The 18,535-nt window shown below is 35.2% G+C and overlaps 1 protein-coding gene across 1 annotated transcript in view; it reads left to right on the forward strand.

Moving 5' to 3' along the window:
• The window catches only part of LOC148939853 (tetratricopeptide repeat protein 21A-like), a 274,902-nt gene that overhangs the window by 16,684 nt on the left and 239,683 nt on the right, over positions 1-18,535 (forward strand). The window contains exon 2 of the mRNA XM_089105983.1: positions 7,875-7,991. Within this exon, the coding sequence (XP_088962109.1) occupies positions 7,875-7,991 (117 nt within the window). The remainder of the gene's footprint in view (positions 1-7,874; positions 7,992-18,535) is intronic.

The raw sequence follows: 18,535 nt of genomic DNA on the forward strand, positions 1-18,535 counted from the left end.
GTAGAAAAAAACTCAAGTTACTGGCCCTGTTGCTCAAGTGCAGCAACGTAAAGAGTATTTTCGCTAATGTTGGACCAATAACTGGGCTGTATTCAGGATTTTTGTTCGGAGAGGGTTATTTTTTGGGGGAGGGGATACAAAAAATTTGAAAAACACATCAAAAATTTGTAAATATGGATGTTTTATATGGATGAGTCAGACAAGGAATTTGGGGGATGGAGGAGAGTTCAAACCCCAAAACCACCTCTTTTTGGATACAGCCGTAATCAGCAGACTAGTGAAAGATATTGCTCCAGCCATTGAACTGGGGAATCCATCTTACAGTGCCAGTTTTGAATGGTCACTTATTGATACTTGGGGTACCAAGGATAGTGAAAGTTAATTAAAATTTTTCACATTGACTAAGTGAAAGATTAAACAACCAAATATATCTTTAAAAATTGGAAAAAAAATTAGGAACTATACTTCCTAATGAAAAAAATCCATATGGTGTTAGGTAGTGTTTGATAGTAGACGGTACCAAATTTGAAAAAAAAAACTATTTGGAAAATTATCAAAAACTAAGCTAAGAACATATGGCATCAAAATGATTAAGTGGTCTTAATTTTCCTTTGAAGGTGCAGTTGCTTTTAGATCTGAGAGATTTGAGTCTCCTCTTGACAGCAATGTCAGTTGAGACTTCTTTCAATATGACTAATTTTCTTCCTTCTCAGCACGACACCATTAGCTGCAACAACTTTCAATGCAGCAATTATTAATGCAAATTAGCTTCAGTCTAAAAAAGAAAAGACAATCTTCCTTTGTAGCAGTTTTTTTTTTTTCTTTTTTTTTTCTTTTTTTTTTTTTTTTATAACATGGACATATATCATTGCTAAAACCATCAGTCAAACCTATTACACATACAAAATCAATCCCTTTTTCAACACTGACAATACAGCAATTACATTACTATCAACATCAGATAAAATCTTTTTCTCTACCACTTTCCTGAATAAACTTAATAAACAGGTCTGTCCTCCTATACTTAAGAAAATCATCATCAATCAAAATTCCTAATGCAAGTGCTACTGAAAATTCTCCTAAATTTTCCTCTTTGCACAAATTCATCATTTCTTTTCTCAAATTTTCATATTCCTTACATTCAACAACATAATAGAAAACCCTTTCTATCTCACTACAATTATCACACTGAGGACTATCAGCTTTGCCTATGATAAACAACCTATGCTTAATACCTACATGGTTCGACCGAAAACGGAACATTAAGCAACCATATTTTCTTTTTAATCTACTATAATTTTTCATATCAAAGCCAGGCTTCTTTTTCTGGGTAAGAGCTATATTACTACTATTATACCTCATTTCCTCAAAATGTTTTTGGTAAATCTTTCTAACCATCTCCCTAATCTGTTTATATGTTTTTGTAGGGGGTGTAAGGGTCATATTTTGTGCTGTTAGTTTGGTATATTTGTCTGTTTTTTCATTACCCGCCACCCCCACATGGGCTGGACACCACAAAAATTGTATCACTATTCCTTTCTCAACAATCTTCAGAATAGAACTATAACGCTTATGGACCTCATCATTTGGTTTATTTGGAAAATTCTTTAGGGACTGGAGGGCAGATTTTGAGTCACTGCATATGAGGAACTTAGATTGGTTTTCATCACTTTCACTAGTTTTCCTCAATGCCCATTCTAGTGCACTTTCAATTGCTTTTATTTCTGCCTCAAAAACAGTTGATTCTTTACTTAGTGACTTTGTTATCACTGCATTAAATTCTGAACCACTGCTGAACAACCCACTCCTAAACCATTTATTTTTGAACCATCTGTATTTGTTTTAACGTATTCTTGATACTTGCTATTCCAAACTGAGAAGACTTCATATCTCATTATTAGAGGGTTATTTTCCATTTTTTCCATGTAATCAATCTGACACTCAATCTGAACCCAATCCCAGGGGGGAATTTTCGGTGGTTTTTCATAACGTAGCATTTGGGTAATAGGTACTTCTAAACCTTCCTAAGTTAGTAGTTCTTCAAATTTTTCAAAAGGATTCAGATGGTTCCTTGGAAATTTTCTATGGTGATTTCTAGTGTGGGTCAGACCAGGTTTAATTATCAATTTCTTAACTGGGTGATTAAAATCTGCTTTCCATAGATGGTTCATGTATACTATAAGCATTTTTTCCCGTCTTGTGTTGAGTTTCTCCACTCCAGACTTTTCCAGGAGAAAAGGAACTCTGGTGAGCTCCAAATGCTAATCTTAGAGCTGTATTCTGTATTGTATCAAGTTTTCTGAGAGTAGATTCTGGGGCAATGCTGTATATGCTCCCATAATCAATTTTAGGTCTTATGTAATTTATATAAAATTGTCTTGCTGTAACTATGTTGACACCATGCTTCCCACACGAAAGCATCTTCATCAAATTCAGTCGCTTTGCACAGGATTCTTTTAGATATTTGACATGTTGACAAAATTGAAGTTTATCATCAATGTGTATTCCAAGGACTTTATGACAATTTGTTACAAGCAGTTCCTATCCAAATAGAGTAAGTTGGGGAGGTCTAATATTCCTCTTAGATGTGAACAAGATAACTTTAGCTTTGGATGGTTCAAAATCAAGATCTATTCCTAGGGACCATAACTCTATTTGGTCTAATGTTTCTTGGACAACTTTTTCTGCTTCTTCCACTGTGTTTTGGATTGTCCAAGTATTATTATCATCTGCAAAGATTCATCCTTTGAAGTTATTGTCTTCTAGAGGGATATCAAATTCTGCAACATTATAATAGTCTGGTCCAAGAACACTGCCTTGTGGAACACCTCTTTCCACCTAGTTACTTTTAGAAATCACCAGGTTTTTAATGTTTGAATTTTTACTGACGAAAAGGGTAGTCAAGTTTGACCAGCTTGTTTTACATATTTAATGTCGCGGTTAAATATGGCAAAACAGACTAAATTTTCGTACTGCCCTATGATCTACAAATTTTAGTAGCAACCAAAATTAAAATGTGAGGATATTGGGTGTTTAGATATTAATAGACTTAAGACAGACCCAGGGGGCAAACAGCGTTTTGATTTTAGTGTCCGTGCTACTTTGAAAGGGAGAAAAGGCTTGCTGAATAAATGTAATCCTCAGAAAAATATGGTGTAGCCTACCAACTAATTCTGCCACGTAAAGTTGCGTTTAATTGAGCTAGGAAAATCAACCTTAGGAAAAAATGCAAATAATCTAACTATGATACTTGCTAAGGTAATGAAAAGTTTTAGGAAATGGCATTTTACTCTAATGTCTTATTATGATTATTACATTGTTTACTTTATTTTACTACATTATATTGTTATTCATTGAGTTACCTGACTGAAAGCTCCTGTTGGTGGTCCAGCGTGAAGAAAGGTGTGAGTCTTTCCTTCCATACTGAACTGTCCTGCACATGCATGACTGCTTGTTTAAAATTAATACCGATCGTGTAGAGGTAGACTACTGGGTAAGGCTGTCCCTCCATTTAAACCAGGGTCTTCCACAAAGGGGCTTCCAGCCATGTTCAGGGGGATCAAAATTGAAAAGTTTGCTGGCAGGCGCTTCTGCTGGCATTTGAATAAAGTGGCCAAACAACCGTAGGGTTCTGACGGTGAGCAGACGAGAGTTGGGCGTCTGATCCGTTTGTTTTTGTAGTTTGGTTTACGAGAAGAGGTCGTACCACTTGATCCCTTCGATTCGTCTTAAGAAGTTTGTTTGGGCCGCACCTATGGCATCACGGACAGTAGTAGCAGCCAGCGAATTTTCAGTGCTGTAGAGAAGGACTTGCGTTACGGTGGTGTTGTAGGTCTGTAATTTTGTTTTTCGGCTGAGGTTGGGCTTTTACCACACGGAACGGCATAATCAAGCCATGATAGACACGGCTTTAGCGGTGCACGACTGGACTTCTATTTCAATTGATCCGTTATCCGAGACGACAGATCCAAAGTAAGTAAAAGACTTGACAATGTTAACAGTGTGCACTAACACGTTGAATGCTGCTGAGTTGGTGGAATCATCTGCTGGGTCGATGATCACTATTTTTGTTTTCTGCCAACTAATATGTAGTCCCACTTTCAGGGCTTCATCCGACAGTGGATTTAGGGCTGCCTCAAGTTCAGATGAAGAAGTGCATATAAGGACAATATCATCTGCCAAATCGCAACCAGTTAGGACTCTATTGCTATATTTCAGTCCGAATCGGAGCTGATCCGTCCTTTGATCCATGACATAATCAACCACCGCTTTGAAAAATTCAGGAGCAGCAACACAACCTTGCCTTAGACAGGTATCATTTTCGAATAGTGGACTTCCGTCACCATTAATTAGGACAGAGCTTTTTGTACCAGTGTAGAGTACCTTGAACAGGCGGCAGTACTTTTCAAGAAGACCCGTCCGTTGTAGTATCAGCCAAAGAGATTGACGGTCGACCGAGTCAAAAGCTGCTTTAAAGTCAACAAAGGCAATATATGCTCTACGCTGGAACTCATGGGCTTTCTTGATGACCTGAAGAATAGTGTATATCTGCTCAATCGTGGATGCTGGGCATGAAACCTGCTTGCGGAATTCGGTGGAACTTACGGATGAACTGGATATTTCTATCAAGCAACGTCATGGTGAATAAATTGCTACGAAATAACAGGAGGGTGATTCCTCTGTAATTCGATCAATCGCTTCGGCTACCTTTGCGCTTCCATAGAGGAAGGATTATCCCTTCCTTCCATTCTACAGGACTCAAATTGGCTGACGACACGAGGGAGAACAGCATGTGCAGCTCAAAGGTGATCCCGCCTTTTCCTGGTGCCTTGTCGTTTTTCATTCTCTGCAGGGTATTTTGTATCTCTTTTACCAAAGGAGGATCAGGCTCTGGTATACTTTCACATGTTGTTTGCTCAGAGGATGCAGATAGGTTGGGATTAACCTTGATTTCTTTGGCATTTAGTAGCTTTGCGAAGTGCTCCTTCCATTGATCAATTTGCACGTTTTCATTTTCTAGCATTTTGCCAGAGACAGAATTAACTGCGCCTATCTTTAGTTATTCTCCATCGTGCCGCATTTTCTAGCTCTTAAAATTTTTTATTAAGAAATTGTCATTTATCACGGTGAATAACTTTGTTTCTGACCCCGTTAAGCCGTCGATATAGTGGATCATCTTCCGCGTTGGCCCATCATTGCTCTACCATGCCCGCTTATAGATGTCCGTCCTGTGAAACAGGGTGTTAGCAATGACCAGTTTGTGCATAGCGCACAGCTGGAGGAGTAGGGTCCCATTTTCATTCAAAGAGTCAGGGGTAATCGGTCCAATTACAGATTGAAAAGCTCCGCTGGGGTTAGATAAATTTGCACTGAAATCATCCACCACCTCATGAGGGGAAATCTGAGATACAACACATGTCAGAGCTGAGTAGAACTTGTCTTTTTCGTCCACTGGAGAAGCATTCATTTGTGCATAGCACACAATAATCGACATCATCCCATGATTCTGGTTGAAGCGGGCAGTGAGTAGTCTTTCCGATAATGAGTTGTTGGATGTGAGGTATTTCTTTGCCTGTTTGCTTAGGAGCAGGCCTACAACGCTGCTTTTACTGGAGGTTTGGCCTGAAAAAATCATCCTATGACCTGTTTCTGTCATTCCAAGTATGTAAATCCCACACCTCAATATCTCAAATCTTAGAAGGTCTTTGGATACCAGGTTATTCATTGTTAAAATATTCCAGGTGGCTATTCTCAGACCATCTTGGTCAGCAAGGTTCAGAAGATGTTTGGGGGCATGCCGAGATTGTAATGAATTGAAACCAATAAGATCCAAGGCTTGAGTAACATTTGTTTTCATTGCAATTATCTTATGAAAGAGAGTCGGAAGCCCAATCGTCCCTAGGCCTGGGTTCTAATTAAGAAGCCATTGGGTTCGCTCCACCCGCACCCGTGAGGTTGAGGTAGCCCTGTTTGGAGCTAATAGTTAGGGGAGTTAAGCCCCATATCCAGTGACACGTGGTCAGCGAACAAGTGTGCATCCTTCCGACGAGCTCCATCCACCACCAATTGTTATTCATGTTATTATTTAAATTAGTATATAGCATATTACTCTACCTTACTAATTTATATTATTACATACCGTATTGTTATTAATAGACTATTAAAAGCTAAATACCAAACGTTGATGTTTTTTCAACCTCCTTTTCAACACACGATGAAAGTTTCAACTTAATACCATCAACCGTTCCTGAAGCATTGCTGTTACGTCCTCTTGACGGCCTTTGTGGTCATAGTGTGTTTCGATATTGGTGATTACAGTTTCAATATTGCCCAAAATTTTCACCTTAACACCCCTTACATTTAGTAGTAGTAGTAGAAGTAGCACCAGTAGTTATAGTAGTAGCTGTAGTAGCAGTGCCACTAGAATTAATAGTAGTAGTCTTAGCTATAGTAGCAGCAGTAGCAGTAGCAGTAATAATATTAGCAGCAGCAGTAGTAGTAGTTGTAGAAGTACAAGCAGGAGTATTATGATGCAAATATTGTCTTTTGGTGAGTTCAAAATCCACTCAACAAGCCTTGTAAGTTTTAATTTCACACACAAAACTGTTCCTAAGATATGGCTGATATTCAATTTTGACAATCTGTAGGCCTATATGACTGGCGTCTTGTGACTCAGTTTACTTCCCCCCTAAAAATCTTCTGAAGATTTCACCTTTATCCCCTTAGATATAGTAGTAATATTAGTCACAGCAGTAGTATTAGTACTAAACTTTACACAGTTAGCTGTTGCTATGGCACCGCCGACAAATCTTTTTGATAACCTGTATATTCATATACTTCTTGAAATTTTCATCTTAATGCTCTTAGCCTTGAAAGTAGTTGCAATAGAAGTAGTAATTGGAGCAATAGCAATAGAAGTAGTTAATTGACCGTCCCCTTTAAGCATTCTCTGTGAGTTCCAAATCATTAAACAAATAAATTCTTAGGATACGCTATTTTGACAATCTAAATGCACATAATGTGTTTTGTTAGCTTGGATTTGTTATCAATATTGTCTCAAATTTTAGACTTAACCTTAATAGTACTAGTACCAGTATTTGTGGTGGTAGTAGGAGAAGTAGTTGCAGTGTTACTGTTGCATAAATACAACAACATGTTGTATATGTTGCAGTAACATATTACATTTATATGTTGTATATAAATGTAATATGTTTTACTAGTGTTGGATAAGTATAAATATGAACATAAATATTATAAATTGGATGGGTGCTGTTTGGAGGCTCGTAGGTTTTTGAGTCCGGTAAGTTGAGCGCTAATTATGATTTTGTGTTTCTTTTTTTTCTCTCTTTGTGTTTTTTTTCTCTGTGTTTTTTTTTTATCTTGGTTTTTTGTTTATTAATTTATTAGGAGGGTTTTCTCCCGCACAAGTTTGCTTCAGGGAATCGAAGATGTATACTTTATTTTTAAATAAACCCAGTGTAACTGCTAAAAAATAGTAATATTAACAGTGGTAGCAGCAGTATTAATAGCGGTAGTAGCATGTACAACTTGCCTTTTGGTCAGTTGAACATCCCTTTCATCATACCCTGGAAGTTTCACCTTGACATGGTAAACCGATCCAAAAATATTGCTGATGTGATCTTTTGACCCCCTTTTGACACCTTTTCACCTTAATAATTTACAGAAATACAAATAAAGCAGCAAAATTTTCTGTCGCGTCGACAGAGATGCCATTTCAAGCGCAGCTTTACTAATATATCTCGATTCTATTTTTAAGGATGTACTTGGTACTATTAGGATTTTTTTCTGATTTTTTTCATGTTTAATGTTATGAGGGACAATTATTTTTAAATCACTTTTTAAATCCTTTTTAGAGTGCCAATGAATATAAACTGTGTGGATTATTTGGTTGGATTCATGCAAATCAGTCTTCTGCGAATGAAAAAATGAAAAAACGTTTGAAAGATGAAATAAATACGGCAAACGTACAGGTTGGTGTATTTTGCTTATTAACATTTAGTACCGTGATTCCCAACGATTAAATAAATAAAATCGCCAAACGTACAGGCTGGTGTATTTTGTTGATTAACATTTAGTACCGTGATTCCCAACGATTAAATGAATAAAATCGGAAATCGTAGAGGTTGGTACATTTTGTTGATTAGCATTTAGTACTGTGATTCCCAACGATTAAATGAATAAAATCGCCAAACGTACAGGCTGGTTTATTTTGTTGATTAATATTTAGTGCCGTGATTCCCAACAATTAAATGAATAAAATCGGCAATCGTACAAGATGGTACATTTTGTTGATTAGCATTAAGTACTGTGATTCCCAGCGATTAAATGAATAAAATCGCCAAACGTACAGGCTGGTGTATTTTGTTGATTAACATTTAGTACCGTGATTCCCAACGATTAAATGAATAAAATCGGCAATCGTACAGGTTGGTACATTTTGTTGATTAGCATTTAGTACTGTGATTCCCAACGATTAAATGAATAAAATCGCCAAACGTACAGGCTGGTGTATTTTGTTGATTAACATTTAGTGCCATGATTTCCATCGATTAAATGAATAAAATCGGCAATAGTACAGGTTGGTACATTTTGTTGATTTGCATTTAGTACTGTGATTCCCAGCGATTAAATGAATAAAATCGCCAAACGTACAGGCTGGTGTATTTTGTTGATTAACATTTAGTACCGTGATTCCCAACGATTAAATGAATAAAATCGGCAATCGTACAGGTTGGTACATTTTGTTGATTAGCATTTAGTACTGTGATTCCCAACGATTAAATGAATAAAATCGCCAAACGTACAGGCTGGTGTATTTTGTTGATTAACATTTAGTGCCGTGATTCCCAACGATTAAATGAATAAAATCGGCAATCGTACAGGTTGGTACATTTTGTTGATTAGCATTTATTACTGAGATTCCTAACGATTAAATGAATAAAATCACCAAACGTACAGGCTGGTGTATTTTGTTGATTAACATTTAGTACCGTGATCCCCAACGATTAAATGAATAAAATCGGCAAACGTACTGGTTGGTGTATTTTGTTGATTAACATTAAGTGCTGTGATTCCCAACGATTAAATGAATAAAATCGGCAATCGTACAAGTTGGTACATTTTGTTGATTAGCATTTAGTACTGTGATTCCCGACTTTTAAATGAATAAAATCGGCAAAAGTAAAGACTGGTACATTTTGTTGATTAATATATAGTACCGTGATTACCAACGCTTAAATGAATAAAATCGGCAAACGTACAGGTTGGTGTATTTTTTTAATTAACATTTAGTACCATGATTCCCAACAATTAAATGAATAAAATCGACAAACGTACAAGTTGGTACATTTTGTTGATTAGCATTTAGTACTGTGATTCCCAACGACTAAACGAATAAAATCTACAAACGTAGAGGTTGGTACATTTTGTTGATTAATATCTAGTACCGTGATTCCCAACGATTAAATGAATAAAATTGGCAAACGTACAGGTTGGTGTATTTTGTTAATTAACATTTAGTGCCGTGATTCCCAACGATTAAATGAATAAAATCGGAAAACGTACAGGTTGGTGTATTTTGTTGTTTAACATTTAGTACCATGATTCCCAACGATTAAATGAATAAAATCGGCAAACGTACAAGTTGGTACATTTTGTTGATTAGCATTTAGTACTGTGATTCCCAACGACTAAATGAATAAAATCTACAAACGTACAGGTCGGTACATTTTGTTGATTAATATCTAGTACCGTGATTCCCAACGATTAAATGAATAAAATCGGCAAACGTACAGGTTGGTGTATTTTTTTGATTAACATTTAGTACCATGATTCCCAACGATTAAATGAATAAAATCGGCAAACGTACAAGTTGGTACATTTTGTTGATTAGCATTTAGTACTGTGATTCCCAACGACTAAATGAATAAAATCTACAAACGTACAGGTCGGTACATTTTGTTGATTAATATATAGTACTGTGGTTCCCAACGATTAAATGAATAAAATCGGCAAAAGTAAAGACTGGTACATTTTGTTGATTAATATATAGTACCGTGATTACCAACGATTAAATGAATAAAATCGACAAACGTACAGGTTGGTGTATTTTGTTGATTAACATTTAGTACCATGATTGCCAACTATTAAATAAAAAAAATCGGCAAACGTACAAGTTGGTACATTTTGTTGATTAGCAGTTAGTACTGTGATTCCCAACGACTAAATGAATAAAATCTACAAACGTACAGGTCGGTACATTTTGCTGATTAATATGTAGTACCGTGATTCCAAACGATTAAATGAATAAAATCGGCAATCGTACAGGTTGGTACATTTTGTTGATTAGCATTTAGTACTGTGATTCCCAACGATTAAATGAATAAAATCGCCAAACGTACAGGCTGGTGTATTTTGTTGATTAACATTTAGTACCGTGATTCCCAACGATTAAATGAATAAAATCGGCAAACGTACAGGTTGGGGTATTTTGTTGATTAACATTTAGTGCCGTGATTCCCAACGATTAAATGAATAAAATCGGCAATCGTACAGGTTGGTAAATTGCGTTGATTAGCATTTAGTACCGTGATTACCAACGATTAAATGAATAAAATCGGCAAACGTACAGGTTGGTGTATTTTGTTGATTAACATTTAGTACCATGATTCCCAACGATTAAATGAATAAAATCGGCAAACGTACAGGTTGGTACATTTTGTTGATTAGCATTTAGTACTGTGATTCCCAACGACTAAATGAATAAAATCTACAAACGTACAGGTCGAAACATCTTGTTGATTAATATCTAGTACCGTGATTCCCAACGATTAAATGAATAAAATCGGCAAACGTACAGGTTCGTGTATTTTGTTGATTAACATTTAGTGCCGTGATTCCCAACGATTAAATGAATAAAATCGGCAAACGTACAGGTTGGTGTATTCTGTTGATTAACATTTAGTACCGTGATTCCCAACGATTAAATGAATAAAATCGGCACACGTACAAGTTCGTACATTTAGTTGATTAGCATTTAGTACTGTGATTCCCAACGACTAAATGAATAAAATTTACAAACGTACAGGTCGGTACATTTTGTTGATTAATATCTAGTACCGCGATTCCCAACGATTAAATGAATAAAATCGGAAAACGTACAGGTTGGTGTATTTTGTTGATTAACATTTAGTACCGTGATTCCCAACGATTAAATGAATAAAATCGGCAAACGTAAAGGTTGGTGCATTTTGTTGATTAACATTTAGTGCCGTGATTCCCAACGATTAAATGAATAAAATCGGCAATCGTGCAGGTACATTTTGTTGATTAGCATTTAGTACTGTGATTCCCAACGATTAAATAAATAAAATCGGCAAAAGTAAAGACCTGTACATTTTGTTGATTAATATTTAGTACCGTGATTCCCAACGATTAAATGATTAAAATCAGCAAACGTACAGGTTGGTGTATTTTGTTGATTAACATTTAGTGCCGTGATTCCCAACGATTACATGAATAAAATCGGCAATCGTACAGGTTGGTACATTTGGTTGATTAGCATTTAGTACTGTGATTCCCAACGATTAAATGAATAAAATCGGCGAACGTACAAGTTGGTACATTTTGTTGATTAGCATTTAGTACTGTGATTCCCAACGACTAACTGAATAAAATCTACAAACGTACAGGTCGGTACATTTTGTTGATTAATATCTAGTACTGTGATTCCCAACGATTAAATGAATAAAATCGGCAAACGTACAGGTTGGTGTATTTTGTTGATTAACATTTAGTGCCGTGATTTCCAACGATTAAATGAATAAAATCGGCAAACGTACAGGTTGGTGTATTTTTTTGATTAACATTTAGTACCATGATTACCAACGATTAAATGAATAAAATCGGCAAACGTACAAGTTGGTACATTTTGTTGATTAGCATTTAGTACTGTGATTCCCAACGACTAAATGAATAAAATCTACAAACTTACAGGTCGGTACATTTTGTTGATTAATATCTAGTACCGTGATTCCCAACGTTTAAATGAATAAAATCGGCAAACGTACAGGTTGGTGTATTTTGTTGATTAACATTTAGTACCGTGATTCCCAACGATTAAATGAATAAAATCGGCAAACATAAAGGTTGGTGTATTTTGTTGATTAACATTTAGTGCCGTGATTCCCAACGATTAAATGAATAAAATCGGCAATCGTACAGGTACATTTTGTTGATTAGCATTTAGTACTGTGATTCCCAACGATTAAATGAATATAATCGGCAATCGTAGAGGTTGGTACATTTTGTTGATTAGCATTTAGTACTGTGATTCCCAACGATTAAATAAATAAAATCGGCAAAAGTAAAGACCTGTACATTTTGTTGATTAATATATAGTACCGTGATTCCCAACGATTAAATGATTAAAATCAGCAAACGTACAGGTTGGTACATTTTGTTGATTAGCATTTAGTACTGTGATTCCTAACGATTAAATGAATAAAATTGGCAAAAGTAAAGACTGGTACATTTTGTTGATTAATATATAGTACCGTGATTACCAACGATTAAATGAATAAAATAGGCAAACGTACAGGTTGGTGTATTTTGTTGATTAACATTTAGTACCATGATTCCCAACGATTAAATGAATAAAATCGGCAAACGTACAAGTTGGTACATTTTGTTGATTAGCATTTAGTACTGTGATTCCCAACGACTAAATGAATAAAATCTACAAACGTACAGGTCGGTACATTTTGTTGATTAATATCTAGTACCGTGATTCCCAACGATTAAATGAATAAAATCGGCAATCGTACAGGTTGGTACATTTTGTTGATTAGCATTTAGTACTGAGATTCCCAACGATTAAATGAATAAAATCGGCAAACGTACAGGCTGGTGTATTTTGTTGATTAACATTTAGTACCGTGATTCCCAACGATTAAATGAATAAAATCGGCAAACGTACAAGTTGGTGTATTTTGTTGATTAACATTTAGTGCCGTGATTTCCAACGATTAAATGAATAAAATCGGCAATCGTACAGGTTGGTGTATTTTGTTGATTAACATTTAGTACCGTGATTACCAACGATTAAATGAATAAAATCAGCAAACGTACAAGTTGGTACATTTTGTTGAATAGCATTTAGTGCTGTGATTCCCAACGACTAAATGAATAAAATCTACAAACGTACAGGTCGGTACATTTTGTTGATTAATATCTAGTACCGTGATTCCCAGCGATTAAATGAATAAAATCGGCAAACGTACAGGTTGGTGTATTTTGTTGATTAAGATTTAGTACCGTGATTCCCAACGATTAAATGAATAAAATCGGCAAACGTAAAGGTTGGTGTATTTTGTTGATTAACATTTAGTGCCGTGATTCCCAACGATTAAATGAATAAAATCGGCAATCGTACAGGTTGGTACATTTTGTTGATTAGCATTTAGTATTGTGATTCCCAACGATTAAATGAATAAAATCGGCTATCGTACAGGTTGGTACATTTTGTTGATTAGCATTTAGTACTGTGATTCCCAACGATTTAATAAATAAAATCGGCAAAAGTAAAGACTGGTACATTTTGTTTATTTATATATAGTACCGTGATTACCAACGATTAAATGAATAAAATCGGCAAACGTACAGGTAACCATGATTCCCAACGATTAAATGAATAAAATTGGCAAACCTAAAACTTGGTACATTTTGTTGATTAGCATTTAGTACTGTGATTCCCAACGATTAAATGAATAAAATCGGCAATCGTACAGGTTGGTACATTTTTTTTTATTAGCATTTAGTACTATGATTCCCATCGATTAAATGAATAAAATCGGCAAACGTACAGGTTGGTACATTTTGTTGATTAGCATTTAGTACTGTGATTCCCAACGATTAAATGAATAAAATCGGCAAAAGTAAAGATTGGTACATTTTGTTGATTAATATATAATTAAGTAACAATGGGTTTATTTAAAAAAAAAACAATATATACATCATCGATTCTCTGAAGCAATGTTTGTGTGGGAGAAAACCCTCCTAATAAATCAAAAAACAAAGAAACCAAAAAAAAAAAAAAAAAAAAAAAAAAAACATAATTAGAGCTCAACTTACCGGACCCGAAAACCAACGAACCTCCAAACAACAACCAACAAAATTATAATAATTATAATCATATTCAGCTACAACTAAACCCTCCTCAAAAACAAAACTTAACTGGCGTGGAATAATCCATTCAAAATATACACATCAAAACAATGGTTCTTTAGCAACTTACGAAAATCCTGCAAACCCCCAACATTCCTCAAATCCTCTGGCAAACTCTCCCAAACTAAAGGAACAACATGGCGAATTGAAAACCTAGACCTAGACGTGACCATAGTTGGTCTTCGCACCAACTGAGAAGATCGTGTCAAATGAACGTGAATAGTAGACGCAAGACTAAACATTCCTGAAAAACATGATGGTAACTCCAAAGCTAAATATTTAAACATAAACAGAGCATTATAGAATACACATATTCCTGCCAACGGTAAAATTTTATACTCACGGTAAAGATGCCTCACCGATACAGATAGGTCAATTTAATTACCATAAAGAACTCTAATTGCCATATTCTGTGTTACGCAGAGCGGATTGAGGTGAGTTACGAATGTTTTCGACCAAACCACACATCAGTAAATGAGATATCGGTGAACCATAGAAAAATACAACATTCTCCGAATTTCACACGGAAAAAGATACCTAAGTTTACGCATAATACCAATATTACGAGACAATTTGCTGTTAACAGATGCAATATGGTCTTTAAAACTAAGGCTTTCATCAATTATAACACCAAGGTATCTACTACCAGTAGATCTTACAATAGTATGGTGCCCTACTTCTATACTATTAATCCATGGATAATGTCCAGTAATTCTACCATAAATCAAAAAATTCCACTTATTATGATTCAGTTTCAATTTATTTACTCGCATCCACTTTTCAATCGAAGAAATACCTTGTTTCAATATAGTCATCAACTCATTTTCAGTTCTAGCAGCTACAGTGAAATGGGCATCATCAGCAAAACAGCCTTTAGTACCGTAAGTATCAAGGTCTAAAAAACAAGACACATTACTTGAAGCTCTACAAAGATCATTAATATAAACCAAAAACAACTAAGGGCCCAAAACGGAACCCTGGGGTACTCCAATCAAAATATATTCAATTTTAGATGTAACTCCATCCATCACGTCACACTGAGTCCTTCCACTAAGAAAACTAACTATCACATTTAAAAAATCCCCACGTATACCACTACTATATAGCTTTTGAACTAGTATATCATGATTAACAGAGTCAAATGCTTTAGTAATATCCAAAAATATCGAAGCTATCTACAGACCCTTGTCTAAAGCATCATTAATAAAAGTTGTTAAAAACAAAACTCCATGCTCTGTAGAATGATGACTCCTAAACCCAAACTGACTAGAACTAAAAAATTGTCTTTTCTCGAAAAAAAAACTTACCATCCTACTATGAATCAACTTTTCAAACACTCTAGAAATAAATGGCAGTAAAGAAATCGGTCTATAATCACTAAAACAATTCTTATCCCCTCCTTTAAATATCGGGATAACATTCGCGCACTTTAGACAATCGGGAAATATTCCAGCTTTTAAACAATTATTTATCAGTCCTAACAAATGACTAGATATAACAGGTAATACCGACTTCAAAACCTTCAACGAAATAAAAGCGCCTCCTGATGCACCATTTTTCATATTATTTATAACATCAAATAATTCATCAATAGTTACAGATTTAAGGTACGCAGACACATCACAATCTTCAGGTAGGAACTGACGAAAATCTCCATCTTGATCAAATACTGGCACCGATGATGACACACGCTGTCCAATAGTAGCGAAGTGATTACACATCTCATCTGCAACATTATTATTCATTCCTATATTATCTGGACGGATCAAGACGCTACCAGGGCAAGTCACCGACTTAATCAATTTCCAAGTCTTACTCGGGTTACCCTCAACATTTTTAAATTTAACCTTATAATATTCTACCTTAGCCAGTCGGAGTGCAGCATTTAACCTACTATTATAAACTCTATATATTACTTTATCATGAGGATCATTGCTCCTTGTTGACAACTTATATACAAAACGTCTTCTATTAATTGACTGTAACAAACTCTTTGTAATCCAAGGTTTATTCGGAGACACCCTTCTCTTCTGTATTCCTGACACTTCACAACATTCCAAAAACGTATCCTTAATCTTACCATACCAAAGCTCAAACTTCAAATTTAAATCTAATTCTTCTTGTAAAAATTTCAAGTCTAACTGTTCTATCCTAAGCTTAAATCTTGAAATAGTATTTGAATCAACTAATAATTTCTTAGGCTTAGGGCGAGCATCACAATTAATATTAAAATTCTTCAATATACCCGGGACTAATATTGCCAAACCAAAGTGATCCAAAACATCATTTAACACAACACTCGACGAATCATGGGGAACATTCAAAAATACATTATCAATTAGAGATGAAAATGACTCCGTCACTCTAGTACAAATATTTACAGCAGGATGCATCCCATAACCTAACATTAAATTCAAAATATTCCGGGCTTTTAAATTAGATGCTAACAATTTCAAATCAATGTTAAAATCTCCACACACAAAACACGGCATGTTCTTACGAGTTAGAAGGTCCATTTGTTGCTCTAATAATTCTAAAAAACAATCTACACTAGCTGAAGGGGGGTGGTAACAAACAGCAATAAAAAATGGGTCACCATTCTTATCAACCTCCGTAACAAAACACTCAAAAATCATCTCTTTATTAACACACAAATCATCCCTAACCTTCACATTCAAATCAGTTCTAATATACAGGGCAAGTCCTCCATGCTGATGGTGAGTACGGTTCTTAACATACATATTATAATTTAAAATATCCAATAGTCCAGAATTATTATTCATTAACCATGTTTCAGTAAGTGCAAGAATATGAAAATCAGATAGCATGCACAGCTCCGACAAATAATCCAATGTACTATTTAACCCCTGACAATTCCAATGAAAAATGCCAAGTTTATCCGGTGCCAGTCTAGTATGTAAATCAACTGGGCACTTATAATTAACCTTTGGGAAAACATCATCTACTCCCATATCAAAATCCCTGTGAAGTACCCCTAATCCTAAATCCGAAACACTCAATGGATTATTCTCAAGCCAATCCAAACGATCATTACGAACAATTACCATTTTTTATAAATATATATATATATATATAAAAGAAAAGGAGGGTAGTTGCAACCAAACCTAACCAACTGAATAACTTACTATAACTCGGAGGGTTGGTGGTCCCGTTTCCAACGTAATTGAAGCTCCGGAAAAAACACAATATAACCTAAAAATAATAAGAAACATATTAACAAAATAGTATAAATAAACAAACGAATACAAAAAAACTGAAAAAATTGACACTAACACTAGCCTGTCACAATACAGGCTTACTGTTTCCATTACTGAATTCCAGAAAATTATAATTGAAGAAAACACAATGCTCTACCTGTGTCTACCACTTACCCATTCTAAATTCTAACAAAAACTAAATAAATGAGAAAAAAAGAAAAACTTTTCATTTTTTTCCATAAACACAAATACAAAAAAAAAAAAAAAAAAAAAAAAAAAAAAAAAAAATATTAAAAAAATCTTAATTCACCATTAATGATATATAACCATCTATTGGTCACATAACTCAGGGATAGGCTCATTGTAACCAAATTTTGCCGTCACAACACCACGGTCGATCTGTATATATGGTGGAACTGTATTGGAAACCCATGATGAAACTCCTATAGCATTTAATCTAGATTTGTTTACATACAACTTCCTTCGAGCTTCACGAACTGATATTGGTGCATCATCGCTAACAGATACATTTCTATGGTGTCCAATAACTTTACCTTTTAATTTCTTTCCGTTCTTAAGCACACTGACCTTCGCATCTCGAGAACCAACATCAACTTTAAAATTCGGTTGCTCCTTACGGACATTACCAACAACACGAAACCTCGGGACCATGGACAGACCTAGACCCTCCAAACACAACAGGTCAAAAAACCTTTCGGCTTGGGTGGTATTTTCGCAGGGAGCATTCCAAACGATAATATTCGTCTCTGTATGTCGATACTCAGATGCCATAAGCCGACGGGACAGATCTGCACTCCCAGTTTCATACTTTTTCGTTGCACTAGCGATAATTGACATTTGATTTCTTAAGCTTAGAATATCAGATTCAAGCTGTGTAACACGCGAATTCGTAGTATTAACTTCTGATTTTAGCTCAGACTGTGTATTTTCCACTGATACCATACGATTTTCTAACATTTTTATACTATCGTTTATAGAGTCTAGTTTTTTACCATTTTCAGTAAGTATTGTTAGCATCTTAGCAAAATCATCCGCCAGGGTCTTCAGTGAAG

This window comes from Artemia sp. Qi Xiang Cuo, chromosome 20 (genome assembly GCF_049724085.1).
Source record: "Artemia sp. Qi Xiang Cuo chromosome 20, ASM4972408v1, whole genome shotgun sequence".
NCBI classification, from domain to species: Eukaryota; Metazoa; Arthropoda; class Branchiopoda; order Anostraca; family Artemiidae; genus Artemia; species Artemia sp. Qi Xiang Cuo.